Here is an 18,301-nt window from a genome sequence, read left to right as displayed (position 1 = left end):
GACAAACCTGTCATATTTATGTTGTGGACACTGTATGTAAAATGCTTAATTTATACGTTTATCTTTATCTTTAATATGTCTGTTTTACAGCACAACCATTTAGAATACTTGCAGTGTTACTTATATCACTTTAAAAGGATTTGTTATTTTAATGAGCAGAATAAACTCTATGCTAAAAATAATGGTATCTGCTTTAAAGGACACTATAGGCACCACTTCAGATTATTGAAGTGGTCTGTGTGCAGTGTCCCATGTCCCTTAACCCTGAGCAGGTAAATATTGCAATTTTTAAGAAACTGCAATAATTACCTGCTAGGGTTACCTCCACCTCTAGTGGAACTTCTGGGCTTTTTGGCGACTGACACTGGACGTCTTAACGCTATGCATGGGGGTGTCCAGCATCACCCAAAACCGTATGGGAAATGCATAGGAGAGAAGGCGGACCCGAGCTAGAGATTTTAAACCATTCTGCACAACAGGTGGGGGATGGGGGCTTGACAGAAAGGGAAGCTATAGTGCCAGGAAAATTAGTTTGTTTTCCTGGCAATATAGTTTCCCTTTAAATAATTTTTTGTAATTCAGAGGAATTATGTCATGTCGTGTGAATTACATGGTTTAGCATACTCTCCATACCACCAGACCTTTCTACATATAGTACTCAATTATAGAACTATAGTACTCAATTATAGACCAGTAGATTGCCTACTTTTTTAGATGTAGGATTCCATTTTGTAAACTATCTTCATGTCATAAGAGATGTTTAGACAGTAAAGCAGTACAACAATAGTGATTAGCTCAATACACCTGTGTGGTATCTCCTTCACCTACAGCTATAAAATACTTCCCTCTCTTCCTAATGTTACAGTATTTGCTGAAATACAAACAGAGGGATACACAATAGTGCAGATTAAACCTTTATACAACATAAAATATCTAGTCCTCAATAAAGCATACTCAGAAGGATAGAGCCATAGAAGAACCTGGCTCTAGTGTGTATCTCCTAAGGGTCCTTAGAGAGATCCAAACCCCACTTAAATTGGAGGAAGGTGGTTGAGATGTTGCCCTCTCAGAATGATGAAGTAGATGTTGCCCTCTCAGATATAAGGTGTTTCATAGATTTAAATATTACAAATCAGATACATCCTGAGCTGAGGCTGTCTACAGCTCAGGATGCCTAAGGAGATATACACTAGAGCCAGGTTCTTATATGGCTCTGTTCCTTGTGAGTGTGCTTTATTGAGAACTAGATATTTTACGTTGTATGAAGGTTTCATCTACACTATTGTGTATCCCTCTGTTTGTATTTTAGCATATATAGTCAAGGATACTGGAAGTATTTTTATAGCTCCACCTATTGTGTATTTGTATCATAAAAGATGTTTGCCCACATACTTACACTCCTCAGGCCTAGTACATCAGTTACTTCCTGAACTAATAGAATTATGTATTTAGCAATTCTTGTATTGCTCTTTAATTCTTGCCCCATTTCACTTCATGGTTTTATTTTAAAAGGCAATAGTAAAATAATACAAGAACATTTCTTAATCTTATTCTCAAAGCCAATATAACTTTCTAAGCAATGTCCTGTCCGTGGACACTGATAAAGCATGTGGATGTTCTTTATATATTTTTCAATGTGACAAAAAATAACTAGTTTCACTCAAAAAGTTTGAATTGCATATTTGTTTTTTTTTATGGCACCCATAAGTACATTTTTAAATTATGTTATTATGTCCAATATCACAGTTATCATGAGGCAAGAATTTGGCACGATTTCTTATCACAAAGTCAACATTTTGTAGTGCCCAGTAATTAATACTGATTTCTCCGAAACATCTGTTAGTCTCCTTAAGGCAAATTTTTATTTTAAATGGCAAAGTTATCATATTGTTTCTCAAGTAATTAAACTCACCCAGATTATTGGATGCCAATGCTATGGAAGTATCCTTTACAGGTAGTAAATGCAAATCCCTAAACATGGATCAACAATAGGGTACATTTAAGTAGTCCTGTGTAGAATGCATATCAGTTGTACAACTGTCAATACTACTTAAAATATATTTTCTTATTTTCTACTGATCCAGTAGATCAGTTGGTTACTAGCTATATATATATATTTTTTTACAAAATGCCAGTGAAATATGTAAGAATCATTCTAACAATCTGTGTTCAATACATACGTTATGGTGCAGGTATTATCCTTTACTGTAGCTGAAGTGATCTACAAAAATTGCTGAAAAGTGCCTATATATGTATACTGGACTCTTCTAATCCCACATTAAGCCATACAGGCCCCAAAACATAAGAATAATGCTTTATGTTTAGCACTTCTTTTTTCTTTCTTTTTTCTCACGTATATTTTTTTTCAGTTGATAAAAAAAAAAAAAAAAAAAAAAACAACCAGGTGCAATTACAATAAATTCAAGCAGAGACATTTCAATATCATTTGCTGGACCAGGCAAGTATAAAAATGTCAGACAGCAAATGCAAATGTACTAAGAGCAAACTTATTGTTCTTGTATCACTGAAGTGAGAAGTGACCTTCAGGTTACAGAGATAACCTATGGAGAAGTATGAGAGTGGAACAAGATAAAGAAACATGAAGGGTCGAGAAGGACTAGGGGTGGAAAGAAAAACGTTTTTGAAGTTCTCTGCCATAAATGTAAACCATGGGTATCACTGGTTTATCTAATCTTTGATAAATAAAAGCAATTGGTACCTCCATTAAGTTAGTTGCCTCAAATGGTCTCATCCATTGCTGAAATATCAGCTCATGATACTGCTGCTACAAAATGGGAAACAAACTCCTAGATGTTCTTTTTTTTAACAAGATTTGTTTTTATTTGACCTGGTGGAGGAATGCAACAACAGATGCCGGTTCAAGGAAAAGTTGAGAGCCTATATTTGTATATATTGTCCTCCATACCGTCAGATGGCAAGGAACCATAAGAGCACGCAAGATCACCACTTGTATTTTATCATACTGGTAGCACGCAGGCATCGCCAACTCCTATTAACTCGGATACATCTGACACCATTGGGATGGTCTATGCCAGCATGTGAGAGCTTTACATTTAATGTCCTGATATTTAGAGCAAAACATGCACTAAAAGTTAGTCACGATTCTTGATAACTGCTCTTTTCTTCTAGCACAGTCTTCCATTGACCCTAAAAGCTTGACAGGGGTATATAATCTCCCCACCAATTCGCAAGCTGTTGTGAACCTGTGCCCAAATTACCCATAACTCATCAGATGTTAATCCAATGTTGGCATTCCCCTAGGAAAACAGTTGGTAAGGAAGGAATATACATATCCCTGGTGATCTTGAGCTGTTTGAAAGGTAGTGAGGATTGAAATATATCATACATTTTAAATATCACGTCAGTAATGTATTTGCATATAGTTGTGATTTATATAAAATTAAAATGTCACTTCTTATAACTTCTTGCTAATCATGCGTGGAAACAAAGATATACAGTATGTTCATTAACGGAGATGGATTTGCATTTAAAGCTATGTCCAACATGCAGTAGGACAGTTCTTCTGGAAGGACATTAAATTGATAGATATACCTGTATTAACATTTATTTTAGTGGATAAGCTCAGTACTTTTTCAGTATAATAAAACTTTCATAGCCTTGATCTGTAGACACTAGTTAAATCTATGCAACGTCTTGGTTTTGTCAGATCATGATGGGAAGCATACAACTGATGGAAATGAATCTACAGCAAGTGACAGTGACGATTCTATTATAGCAATAGCCAAAGAGGTGAAGCCGGTAAGTGTATCTATTGTATTTTGTTATTGCACAGACTATATTGGAAAACATTTTGTATCTATGTCATTAGTGAAAACCGTACAACTTTATAAAGCAGGAAATAAACATTGCTACATAATAATGGACTCTTCATAAAAAATCAACCATATAGTAGAGTACAGGGCTTACATATGTATAGTATTGCGAGAGTATGCAAATCAGGGCAGATGGGCAGTCCTGAGAGAGGGCATCATCATTCACACCTAAAATAGGCAGGCCCAGCCACTGAAGGCTAAAGAAGCCTTTCTGGCCAGCCCCCGACCTTGCAGAGAGTGCTGCTGAAGCGCTTTCTTTAGGGTCTTAGTGCCCATGCACAGTACAAGTACTTGTAATAATGTGCTTGCGCTCTGCTGCCCGAGGACCGTTCCCTGGTGTCCTTGGATGCGGGACGCCAGGAAACTAAAGATGGATGGCGGGACAGCACCTCAAAATGAGACTGTCCCATTAAAGTCAGGACTGTTGGGAGACCTGCTGTAATGACCATTCACCAAATATGATGATCTGAGCTGGAACAATCTTAGCATTTTGGTACCAACATGTAAACCTGAAATATATCATTGGTTTGAGGAACTTTTCCAGATCATTAAAACATACATGAGAAATTAAAAGAAAATATAAAACCAAAAGATGAATCAACTAATGAGTTAAAAATTACCATTTTCATAGCATCCTCATCCCTAGGATCCCTTGTGATTGTACCCTAACACCTCCTCTAGGTACAAAGGAGACTATGTTGGTTGGCTCCCAGACTTGGGATTCAGGTTGTCTCTTTGAATATAAATCTAGTGTTGGAAAGTCCCAAAGCCTTGAAGAAAGCAGGTGTGTCTGTGGCCGATAATATTTTATGGACTGTCCCATTCTGTCTCAATGTCAGGAATCTAGATGCCATCCACCTATATTCCACTCCATCTGAACGCAGTTGGCGTGTTAGAAAGTTGAAAGACCCTAGGTAATTTAGGTAGACAATATATCCCATCAATAGCAGGCTTCCTAGCTTGGTTTAGGGTCAGGAGTAATGGGGAATGTAATGGGGAAGCTCCTTGTTATGGCACGATCTTCGGTGACATGTTCCCACGCAGTCGTGGGATTGCCGCCAAGGCCGCTAGCACTCTCTTCCATGGCAGCCTTCTCTATCAGCCTGATAAATACCGGCCACCCGACCCTATTTCTGGTCGCGAACGAATGTGTGCCATTGCTCATGCATGTTTCAGCGTCACATGACCGCTGTTGGCCCTTCTTAGGCTTTTAAACTCAATTTTGCTATTTCTCAGTGCCATGTCATGGTCTCCTTATTTTTTTTTTTCCGAGAGCATGTTATTTGTTTTGATTCTTTTGTATTTTGACCCTGGTTTGTACTTTGATATTTCTGACTTCTATACTACTTGATCTTTGGCGTGTCTTACCGTTAACGTACACTGTTTCCCTGACCCCGACTTGTTCCGTACTATTCTACTTATTAACATTAAATCCTGCCATTCTAAGGTTAGGTAATACGTTTTAGGATATCTGGTTATAATTTATTTAGCTAACTTAAGTTCTGCGTGTTGATTATTAGTTTATCCTGACACTCGTCCATAGCAATGGCATCTGATAAGCCTCTAATTTTTAGATAGTTGTGTCTTCTAGAGCTGATATTTGTAATGATAACATTTGGTGGTTAGCCTAAATGTTCTAAATAGTGAGAACAATTTAATTTTTAAACTTATCTTGCCTTGTTATTAGCATGCTAGAGCCTGCAACAGCCTCCTGTGTATGCCTAAAGTTCAATTAAGAGACCATGTAAATAAATTCTAAAGTAAACACACTGTGCTGTACTAACTGATTGAACATGAAACCATTATTGTCATAGAGGCTGTGTGCACTGCAAGGCCATGATCTATACACCAAAACATCTTCATTGAGCTAAAGTTGTTTTGGTGATTAGAGTAACCATTACATTGTGGCACTAAATTTATATGGAAACCTAAACAACATGATATGAAACATATATCGTTATTTTGTATTTTTGTTTCTATTATTTTCTTTTAAATTCACAATCACATTATTTCTGCTGTGAGATTCTCATTTGAGTCTTTTTTTATTTTATTTTTACAAGTTGTAAAGCTTGCTCACCATCCCCCTATTCACCTAAATCTTTCATTAACCAACTTGATTTCCTTGCTGAAATACAATTTATATAATTGTCTCGTCATTGTTGGATAAAGTTAGGGTTTCCAGAATCATTCAGAGAAAATGGCTTGATGATCTTGTTACTCCCCAACACTTAATTTGTGGAAGAGGTAGATTTAATGTGTCAGTGGAAGTCAGTGCAATGGTTTCTCTTTCCCTTCTCTACTCCAAAAACCTTAAATGCATATTAATGAAAACGAGAGAAGAAACTACTGATCCCATAGACTGGTGCAATGCCTTATGATTTTTTTATACAATCAACCTGAATTGCATGTATATTGCATTCATTAAAAGCCTCTCCAAAACTAAAACATAATGGCCTCCCCTCCTCCCCCCCCCCCCCCCCCCCAACTTGTTATCTTTTTTCTGCCAATGAATCCACATACAGGGTTATTAAAGGGACACTATAGTCACCAGAACGACTACAGCTTATTGAATTTGTTCTGGTAAGTAGAATCAGAGAAACTTTTCAGAGAAAATGCAGTGTTTACATTACAGCCTAGTGATAACTTCACTGGCCACTCCTCAGATGGCTTGTTAGATCCTTCCTGGGTTCTGGCTGCCTAAAATGCATCCAACCATTCAGTATCTCCTCCCTCTGCATGCAGACACTGAACTTTCCTCATAGAGATTATTGATTCAATTAATCTCTATGAGGAGATGCTGATTGGCCAGGGCTGTATTTAAATCATGCTGGCTCTGCCCCTGATCTGCCTCCTTTTCAGTCTCAGTCAATCCTATGGGGAAGCACTGTGATTTAATCAGGCTACCACTTCTGATGATGTCAGCAGACTGCTTGTTTTTCTGAGTCAAACAGCATGCAGAGTTACAGCTTCAGGCTTGAATACAGTAAGATTTTGCTTTATTTATGGAGTCATGAGGGGCCCAGGGAGGTATAACAGTATAGGGTCAGGAATACATGTGATCATTTAATTAAAGTGTGACATTGCAGGAATTTGATGTGAATTGAAACTGAATTTCAAAGTAGCTGAACTGGAAGCATGGCTGGCTTGGATAGTTTATTTGGTTTGGCTATTTTGACCTTAATTTGTATTAATTTGTATAATTCACTTTAAATTTTAGTAACCTTAATAATGTTGTGCTTCTAGTTCAATTTTTTTAATAATCTACTATGCAATTTCTAACACAAAAATGTTACGTAAATGTTATTTAAGGTCAAAATATCTGAAATTGAAAACTTATATAATGTTGCTAAATTAGAAATTCACTTTGAATTCTCACTTTAGTAAATAACCCTGTAGGTCTAGAGAGATTTCACCAAAAATAAACTTGGGTTTAATCTGCTTCTATATGGCTCCATGTATCTAAATTCTTCTATTTTGTGCATGAAGCATACTAGTTTTCACAAAACACCTAAAGAAAAGTAGGGTCTACTGTGTATAGCCGTAAAATCGACAAAGCATGTCAGTTGGCGGAATGTAAAGCAAGGTTCTGTTTCATTTACCAATCAGATTTACCCACAATCTTTAGTGAAATCAATTCAACAGAAGGGTAAACAGCAGATATCATGGCCAGAGGAGAACAAAATGAGATATTGAGATCCGGCACAATGAAAAAATGCTAATAAATGAATAAAGTCAAGTGGCAAAGGGGAAAGTAAAATCATTAAATTGCAGAAGGCATAAGAAAAGGAAAACCATAATAAAAAAAATTGAATGATAGGGCCACTTTAATTAAATTCCTGTGTAACCCCTACAATCCTGGAACACTGCTATCTAAATAATTTCTACCAGGGGATGCAGTGAATACCATAGGAGGTTCTACCTAGACTTCTGCCTGCAGCTTATGTAATTCCCAGTAATGTTATGGGGCATCGTGCTGCTGAAGAGATCAAGACCATCGTAGTGACCTTATCTCTATGGCTTTGATAGGAAGCATCATTTACTTGTTTTGATCTATCTGTATCAGCTCCCTTGTGGCTTAGGGCCACAAGATGTGGACTGTTGGAATAGGAGATCATATACCCGTTTTCTTCAGCTTAAAGGCTGTGCTCACCACATGAAAGCATAAACAGGATGGATCTTGGTTGGCAAATGCTTGGCTAGTGTGCAACCTCCCCTAGATCGTCACAGGTATGCATACAGGATATTTGATAGGAAGTGTGCTAATGAGACTGGATGAGCTTAACATAAAGAGGAGAGGTAGGAGAGACAGTCCACATGTGAACATAGAATGTGATGGCATATAAGAACCATTCAGCCCATCTAGTCTGCCCAATTTTCTAAATACTCAAGTTCAGTGTTCCCCAATTGGTGTTCCACAAGAACACAAATGAGGTTCCGCCAAAATTTCGGGAAACAAAATGGCCACCGCGATAATTGAGGCGGGCGGCGAGGGAGCTGAGCAGGGGAGAGTGCTCCCTTGCCGCCTGCCTCAATTACCGTGGTAATGCCGGAACTGGAATATGACATCACTCTAGCATCACTAAGAGGCGCGCGAGGGAGCTGAGTAGGAAGATCACTGCTCCCTCGCCGCACTACAGCTGCTCAGCCCAGCAGCCCCACTGGATCCCAGGGACTGCATGCCAGCCACTCAGCCCAGCAGCCCCACTGGACCCCAGGGAAATAGAGACTCCATGCCAGCACTCCCAAAGGTATATGATGAGGACAATCACTTTGCATAATATCTATTTGGTTTATCTATGAGGAGATGCTGATTGGCCAGGGATGTGTTTGAATTGTGCTGACTCTGCCCCTGATCTGCCTCTTTGTTAGTCTCAGCCAATCCTATGGGGAAGCATTGTGATTGGATCAGGCTACCACTTCTGCTGATGTCAGCAGGCAGTGGGCAGGTCAAAAGGAAACTGGGACAAGCAAGCATCTCCAGACTTGAATACAAGTAAGATTTAACTATATCTAGGGAGGCATGAGGGGGCCAGGGAAGCTAGATGGTGGTTTTAACCCTATAGGGTCAGGAATACATGTTTGTGTTCCTGACCCTATAGTGCACCATTAAAGTAAGCTTGTGAGCATGCACGCGTCCACATGGTTTAGTTTAACTCTGCATCCTTGGCCTTGACTGCGTGCACATGGTGCTCAAAATCAAAATCATGTGCCGTGGGAAAAGGGAAGGACTTGCACGAGCTGGAGACAAGATATCTGCAGCTTTTCCAAACTGTTCTTAGCTATAGCCCCAACTAAAGTAAACACAAAATTTAATTCATGCATGTTTTTTTCAATGGGGCAATAATATTACTCTGGGACTTTCGAGCATAAAAAAATAAACATATACTAAATATATTATACACCTTACCAATTGGACATTTTTGTAGTACTGAAAACAATCCCTATGTATTATCAGACTTGAAACGTTAACAAATTACCAGAATGCCCTTGACTACCTATTTGCAACATGTAGAAAAGAAATAAAACACACATTAGTTTTGGAGGAAACTTCAACAAGTATGGCAATTTCCAGAGAGACAAATATATGTTCATTTTAGTTGTTTTGCTTTTAGAACTTTCTGTTAATAAAGAGTAGATCAATATTCATAACTTATAAAAGATGTAGGGCTGCCCCTACATGGTGATATGTGTGACGCCATTTCACAAATCTTCCTCCTTCTAATTACATTACACCCGTGATAACTCCTTAACTATTATGAAACAGGAAGCTTCTAAGTGGAACATTCTCTTCATATCAATGTATCTTTAAATGTCTGACAAATTCATTCCGAAAGGGACATCAGGGTCCCAGTTGAGTTTGTCAGGTTGATTTAAAACCATTTTGTTCATAAAACACTCCTATAATTCTGTCTTGGCATAACAAGCCTGCTCAGCATCATTAAATTTTGAAATAGTTGAACTGTTTTAAATATTTATGAGTCTTTTAAAATACAGGGGAGGAAAAATTCATCAAGATAAAGCGGCGTTTTTCACTCTAATTATGCCAGATATATGTAACTTTCAGAATAATGACATTTATCTGACGCTTGGGATTTTAAGGAAATGCATTGTACTCTTCTCTGCAGTTCACTGGGTATGTGAGTGTATTTCATTTGTTCTCCATGTAGCTAAAAATTGGAATTCCAACTTAGTAGCAATTTATATTGCAAGCCACTGAAGCCAGTGAGATCTATTTTTAAAGACTTTTACGCATTTAGTGGAATAGTTAGAGTGTAATAATTTAAATCTAGACAACGTTGACTGTTGATATGGTGTCTTTAGGCGAATCATGCAGCATATGATACGGGTATATTAAATTCGCTTTATCTATTTTTTGTAACATAGATCATACGTATATAAACAGAGGGTTACCCTCTCCGGTTGACTGTTAAAAATCTTGGGGCCCAGTAAAATGTAAAATCCTGTGCCTCGCTCTCCTTGCCTAGTCTCATAAGTATATCCTTAGAAACCCGCACTTGCCTTGAATATTCCTCTGCAATATCCATTGCTCATTTCAGCATCTCTGCTCCCCCTATTTCCAGGACTCTTTGTAATTTGAACCTTTTGCTAACACCCCTCCTGAGCCCCATAACAGAACAGTGTAAAGCAAGCATCATACTGAAACCCCAAGTTGTACTCCATGATGTTGGCCCAGGTTGAATTTATTGAAGAATAATTCTTTTTTCAAGTTTTGAAAAAATAAATTGATTTTTTTTTTTTATTAAGTATATTCAAAAAAAATAATAAAAAAAGAGAGAAAAACCTCATACCTACCTGTAGCAAATGCCAGGACCTTTCATCGGCCATATACATACACCTTTGGACAGATAATGTTTTTTAAACTAGGGAATAGCAGGGAATACCAAAGAGATTAAATGTTTTTTAAACACTGTCTGGCCAAATGTGTATGTGTATATAGCTAAAGGATCCTGTAGAAGAGTGGGGAATGTGGGGTTACTTTGAACTGATACTTGATATTTTTCTATAAATAAATTAAGATAGTCTTATAAATTCTTAGGAATTGAGTTTTACTGTTTTATGACCACTGGAAGAAGTGCTCGTGTTATTTAAATTGTATTTACAGTAGTGTGGAATAAAAAAAAAAAAAAAAATCATATGAATTAGTAGCCTTTTAATTATCTTTTTTTCCCCAGCTCTGACAAATTTTAAGAAGTGCCCTTAGACATCTTACTAATTGTGATATCTTAATAGTCATATTTGTAAAATAGTACCAAATCATATTCTTATACATCTTTTTTTCAATTTACTCTGTATAGCATGCATAATGGTTTATCCATATGGAAGAAAAATATCTGCATATATGTAATGTGTAAAACACATATTTGGGTTTAAGATTAAGTAATGTTGATATTAGCCCGAAATTAAATACTGTTTTCACAATTACCTTTTAACTAACAGAGTATCACACTCAAAATTACAGCAGTGCATCTCAAAACGTTAAATTGGTCTTGGATCTTTAAGATTGCAGTCTGCCATCTATGAATTAGATATCTAGCTAAATTATGAATGTTAAAAAAAAAAAAAATCTAATAATGTCTGAAGTATTAAAGGAGCCTGGAAAATGTGCAGATTATTATTGAGACAAGATTTTTTTTATTAAAATTCCTATAAGTGTACTCAATGCACACAGTAATCTTTCAATAATAATGTGAAGAAGAGAAGGATATCTCTTTTAAAATGTGCAATGAAAAACTTTTTTGATGAAATAATATAGTTGAGAATGTCCCGACTCTAGGAGGATTAAAATATTACGCTTATCAAGACAACTAATGTGCATTCATTTTTTTTATACATATGAACACAGGCTGCAGGCGGCTATTACTGAAAATCCGCACACGCTTTCATCAGCCCTCTTTCAAATTTGAATATGAAAAGCACATTGCAGTCAGAGTGTCACCTTAATGGCATTTGGCAGTCATTTGATTTATTAGGTTTTATAGTAATAAAATAATAAAAAAAGAAAACCTTTTAAATATTTCATCAAACTATGCTAATCGCGGTAATATTGCCAGCTGAAGGCTTGTACCTGTATGCATAACGACAGAGAAATGTGGTTGCCCTAGTAAAATTTCCATGAACCTAGTGAATAATGAAAGAACCTTATTGAAATATTCAGATTTGGGGGGTTTATGTAACGCATGTTAGGGTACAAGATGAAAGGAAATGTCTCTTTTATAGTAGAGGAGAAACCTGCACACATCAAATATTCAGTTGGCTTGACAGCTGTGAAAATTGTCGTTTTTAAATGGGTACTCACTCTTAGCCCATATAATAAATGCATTTTTCAATAAATATTCTTAAAGCCTGTTTCTATTCATTGTAACAGTTGAATGCTGCGGAAGAACGCATCTGGGATTTATTGCAAATTTGGAATAGAGAAATTTGCTTTTTCATTATATGCTTTATCAGATGTATTTTATTAGTTTGGATGAACTAAGATGGCTGGGAAACTGTTGCTTTCGGAACAAAAGCTATCCTGTGTGACACGTTGTACTCGTTTACTTAAATAAGATAATGCTTAACAGCAGCTCTTTTTGGCTACTGTGCATCGGTGATTGTAATCACTGAATTTGCTAAACTGATTAGCACTTGAGAGGATTAAGAGAGAATATGAGATAATTTTTCACATCAATAAAAATAGCTCAGCAACATAAAGATAGCAATTGGCATTCAGTCAGTAATTTAATTGGCATCTCTTATCTGTGATTGTTACCGTAGGCATGTCTTACCGAATGCATAACATTTTGCATTCCACTGTTAAATGATATATGAAAAGTGCTCCCCTAAAGTAAGTAGCATTAATATCTAAGAGAGCCTGTGTGTGTTTATTATGATTCTACGATTGTATGTTTTGTTTTTTTATTGAAATACAGTATGCAAAGAGCAACATGTCAGCCAACAAATATTATATTAAAATAGGTTATAAGCTTATACTTAATACAGATCAGTAAGTAAAAGCACTATGCATTGGAATGCTATATACTCTATGCTTCTCTTGTTTTCCAGGATATAAATTATTGCTCTATATTAACATATGTATGGCATATCTTCCAATATTGCCTGCACACCTTCCAAGATGGAGGTGGGCATGCAAGAGAGTAAGCTGTGGACAGGGCCAGCCTCGTCTGTGAAAAAAGCACTGAAAATAGGTGGCCAGGCTGACTGACAGTCTCCCCCTCTACGTAGACAATGCATGGATAGCAGAAGTGCTCTGTGCATGATCCTAATGCCTTATCCACTCTTTCTTCCTGAAATTTGTCTGACAGATTGAACTGGTAGGCAGATTTGGGAAAGTTGGACAAGTCCACTGGACACATAATTGTGGGAACTGGTCCCCAGTATACGGGACTGCTCCTTAAAAGTTGGGACTGTTGGCAACTGGTGGTGTGGAGAACAAAATACACCCTGTGTTGAATTTAAATATATTTCTATTGCTTGTTATTGAAGAAGATTCCAATAGCATGACACAAACAGGGATTGACAGCAGACAAAAATAGCAGGACTTAAAAGCTGAAGCACGTCACAATTCCCTTTTATTCCAGAACTTTGGTCCTTAAGGGGTTAAGAGTAGTCTCTATGTTGTCCTCAATATTACTATAAACAGAATTTTAGAAAAAAAAAAGGTCGTTTTAATATAGAATTCCATTTTATTAAAAACTCCCAGGTGAAAGGCCCACTTTGAAAGAATCAGTTTGGATCCTTTGGGATGCCTATTGTGATATATTGATTTCTTCAATTTAACATGACAGGTTCTATTGACTTTTTATGTACAACCACTAAGCATAGCAAATGTCTCAGGTGTCAACCCTTGTAGTGTGGATTATAAAGAATATTTGCCACATAAACTTTAGATCACACTTTTAAGTGTTACACTCTCTTCATCAATTCTCTTTTCTGCCTTTATAATAGCTTATTTTGTATTGCATTTTTAATTAAGTGCTCTCAAGCTTACAAACTTACAACCCGGCTTTGTAAAATGCACTTTCCACCCCTTACCACCCGATGCTTGACTTGAAACACAAGGAAAGGTTAAAGGAACTTAACATGTATAGCTTGGAGGAAAGACGAGACATTTAAATAAATAAAGGGAGTCAACACAGTTAAGGAGGAGATTATAGTTAAAAGAAGAAAAACTACCACAACAAGAGGACATAGTCTTAAATTAGAGGGGCAAAGGTTTAAAAATAATATCAGGAAGTATTACTTTACTGAGAGGGTAGTGGATGCATGGAATAGCCTTCCAGCTGAAGTGGTAGAGGCTAACACAGTAAAGAAGTTTACGCATGCGTGGGGTAGGCATAAGGCTATCCTAGCTATAAGATAAAGCCAGAGACTAATGAAAGTATTTAGAAAATTGGGCAGACTAGATGGGCCGAATGGTTCTTATCTGCCGTCACATTCTATGTTTCTATGTAGCCTCAGGTGTTGGCGTATTTTTCAAATATGAATGTACGCCATTGTATAATCCGCCTTGCCACCATGACATCAAATAGTTTTGCATTTCAACAAACTTTAAATGTCAAATTGCATTTTTTTGTGCCACACACTCAGAGGTTGGGTTGTATAAATGTCTCCAGATCCCTGATATGGCATTTCATTTAATTCACAACGTATGATACTTTTAGATTAGGTTTAGTGTAAGTAAGGGTTGATGTGCATTGCTTTATATTAGGATAGCATGCATATCAAGAGGAGTACTTTACTGTAAACGCAACTATTTCATCTGCTGTCATTAGAATAGCGTACTTCTTAGAAGTATAACTCACACTAATCTCGGGAAGCCTGCAACATATGGTTCTGTCTGAGAATAGGGCTCCTACACTGCATTGAAATGATCTGTGCATTATTGCCTATTCAGGGAATATTTGCGTGGATTATATCACCATGCGTGTAAGATTTTAAAACAATCCCATTAAAATAATAAATATATAATAATCCTTTTTTTTTTTTTAGCTAAAAGTCTTGGGGTTTCTGTCCTACAAGAGTTTTCCTTATACATTGTGGTATATATTGCAATAATACTGAATCTAAATTCTCCTTTTTCTTTCTGTGTATGTATATTTAATTGTCATTTTGAATGCATTTTTCATATAAAATGTACCTGTTTGCAGAAGCTTCTTTTTCTATTTACAAACTTTAGAACTCAGGGAGCTATGGGTTGTAAACAAATTATGAAGCTTTTGCTTTTGAAGCATTCACATAATTCTCTCTCTCCAGCCTGTTACCAAATTTGAGGGAATCTACATTAAGATGATTGCTTTATTGTTTTAAGTGGTTGTGGATTGTAATATTCACTGCATTGTTTGCATGCTTTCGTTCAGCATTGTTATCTATTTATTTAGCCTGAGGCTTGGTATTGAAGTCAAACTCTGAGTCCTGTACTCATATGTTAAACATGCGAGCAGGGAACAATCTTATTTAAACTTTCATGATTCATGCCTGAATTTATTACAAGACAGATATAATATCATGCCTTCTTTTAAAATATATATTTAAAACTATATTATTATAGTGTAAAGTGCAAGAGGTGCTATAAGTTTGCTTGTTTATTTCTACACATGCAGATGCGCACATTTTTTGTAAAATTTTAATTTTCATAGTACACACACACACACACATACGTGTGTGTATTACATGGTCATACCATTCATGCAACAGACAGATCACATTTTAGACTAATGTATTGTGCAGATGGTGACATCAGTTGTGCAATTCTTTGCCCATAATGAATGAACCTCTGCAGTCTGTGGACAGAATCGGGACCGTCTGTCTGAGTTTAGTTACACTACAAAGCAGCACCTAGTATCATTTTTAGTATTAATTTTATTACAATAAAGGCACATAAAATAGGAATAGAGCAGTTTCCAACATTAGATGAGTGCACACATTTAGAGGTAAATTAGATAAACCAGGTCAAGGAGGGACAAAAAGGGTTTACAGCATCAAAACTAGAGATAGCATTACAAATACTTTGTGGTAAGAGTACATCAAGTAGAAACTGGACAGTCTAAAGCACCGGGTATATTGACTTAAACTCAGTCAATAGTATAGGTCTAAGTGTCACTAATTGGGAGCCACATCTTGCCATGAAACCATCCCCAAAGATCACAACAGGGACTGTAGAAAATGAATTTAAATAAAAACAAAAAGTAATATAAACAAAATGGTGGAAAAACAATCCTCTGTGAGATGCACCACATTTTAAACTCAGACCCACACCTTTGGCAGCACAAACCTTAAATGGCAGGGCCGGACTGGGGATACAAAGCATCCCTGGAAAAAAAAATGTATGCCAGCCCCATAAGTCATTGTGCCATATAGAGAGTGTGTGTGTGTGTGTGTGTGTGTGTGTGTGTATATATATATATATATATATATATATATATATATATATATATATATATATATATATATATATATATATATATTAGTAACTGGAGCAGGATAGTGGAGTGCAGGGAAATGTTGGTGTGTGAATGCAGATAAGAAGGGGTTGAATTGCCAGCCAGGTGTGAAACGTTATAAGCCACCTCAAATGCTTGTGCACAGTATTTGGTTTTTTTACATTTTTATTTTTGTATTTTTTTTTATTCGGGTATAAACACACACAACTTCAGTTTGTATGTATGCGGGGGCATATTTGTATGTAGTTTGTGTGGATACAGATGCACATATATGGAGCAGGTCAATGTGTTTGAATGTAGGGACATGTGTGTGGAGAGTCAGTGTGTGAATGCAGGGACGTGTCTGGATGTTTGATGTGCTTAAAGGTGCATAGGTGTGTAGTAGGTCAAGGTGTTTTTGTGAATGCAGGGGTGTTTGTGTATGGTTTGCGCTGTCTGGGAGAATGAAGTGGTGAATTTGTATCAATCATTGTCTGTAGTCCATTCCCATCTCCAATAGCTAGTAGCCCATTACTGCCCCATAGCTTGTAGTCCATTTTTCTCCCCTATTTCTCATAGGTAGAAGCCCAGTCTCTGCTCTCTGTAGTTAGTTGCCCATCCCCCCGTAGTTAATAGCCTATGTTCCTCCTCTCCCCCATAGATAGTACCCAACCCCCCCTATAGTAGAAACACTCACTTCCTCTCTCCCATAGATAGTACTACATTCTCCTCTTGGCCTTGATTTTTCTCCTCCCCCCAAAGATAACACTCAAGTCCCATTTCCCCATAGAGAGTACCCCAATCCCCCTCCATAGATAGTACCTCAATTCCCCTCCTCAGAGATAGTACCCCAATCCCTCTCCCCATATACAGTCCCCCAATCCCTCTCCCCATATACAGTACCCCAATCTCTCTCCCCATATACAGTACCCCAATCCCTCTCCCCATATACAGTACCCCAATCCCTCTCCCCATATACAGTACCCCAATCCCTCTCCCTATATATACAGTACCCCAATCCCTCTCCCTATATATACAGTACCCCAATCCCTCTTCCCATATACTGTACCCCAATCTCTCTCCCTATATACACAGTACCCCAATCCCTCTCCCTATATATACAGTACCCCAATCTCTCTCCCTATATATACAGTACCCCAATCCCTCTCCCTATATATACAGTACCCAAATCCCTCTCCCTATATATACAGTTGCCAATCTCTCTCCCTATATGTATAGTACCCCAATCTCTCTCCCTATATATACACAGTACCCCAATCCCTCTCCCTATATATACAGTACCCCAATCCCTATCCCTATATATACAGTACGCCTATCTCTCTCCCTATATATACAGTACCCCAATCCCTCTCCCTATATATACAGTACGCCAATCTATCTCCCTATATATACAGTACCCCAATCTCTCTCCCTATATATACAGTACCCCAATCTCTCTCCCTATATATATACAGTACCCCAATCTCTCTCCCTATATATACAGTACCCCAATCTATCTCCTATCATAGTTGCTACCCCAATCCCCCTATAATAGATAGAACCCTAATCTCCTCTAAACCCACTCATTTAGAGAGGTACAGATTCTAATGATTTCCCCCACTCCAGCCCTGTCCCAGTCATTGATAATGAGGACCTTACCTGTACCTGATGTAGAGCTTCATGAACTCAGCGTGCTGCCTGTACTGCTTATCATGGCAGCTCTGCGCGGCTTGTGCTGCCCTTTCACTCATGACGTCACTTCCCCCGGAACGAGCCGCACGGAGCTGCTCTGATCAGTACATCAGGCAGCACGAGTGCAAGTCCGTGCGGCTGCGTTCTATCCCCCGACAGAGGCTCTGCTTATAGCGCCTCTGTCGGCTTTCTTACAGGCAAGACCAATTTTTCAATGTGTATCTGCGAGCTGTGTCGGCCGCTCTCGGTGCATTGTGCGGCCTCACACAATCCTAAGGCTGGCCGTGACTGCATGCCGGCCCCAGGTGCCGC

General features: G+C 37.7%; 1 protein-coding gene across 1 annotated transcript in view; it reads left to right on the top strand.

Annotated features, from left to right (window-relative positions):
• The window catches only part of RPGRIP1L (RPGRIP1 like), a 116,744-nt gene that overhangs the window by 89,586 nt on the left and 8,857 nt on the right, over nucleotides 1–18,301 (top strand). Inside the window, exon 22 of the mRNA XM_063437366.1 lies at nucleotides 3,689–3,780. Within this exon, the coding sequence (XP_063293436.1) occupies nucleotides 3,689–3,780 (92 nt within the window). The remainder of the gene's footprint in view (nucleotides 1–3,688; nucleotides 3,781–18,301) is intronic.

This window comes from Pelobates fuscus, chromosome 12, assembly GCF_036172605.1.
Source record: "Pelobates fuscus isolate aPelFus1 chromosome 12, aPelFus1.pri, whole genome shotgun sequence".
NCBI classification, from domain to species: domain Eukaryota; kingdom Metazoa; phylum Chordata; class Amphibia; order Anura; family Pelobatidae; genus Pelobates; species Pelobates fuscus.
This window is presented reverse-complemented; position numbering and strand designations above follow the sequence as displayed.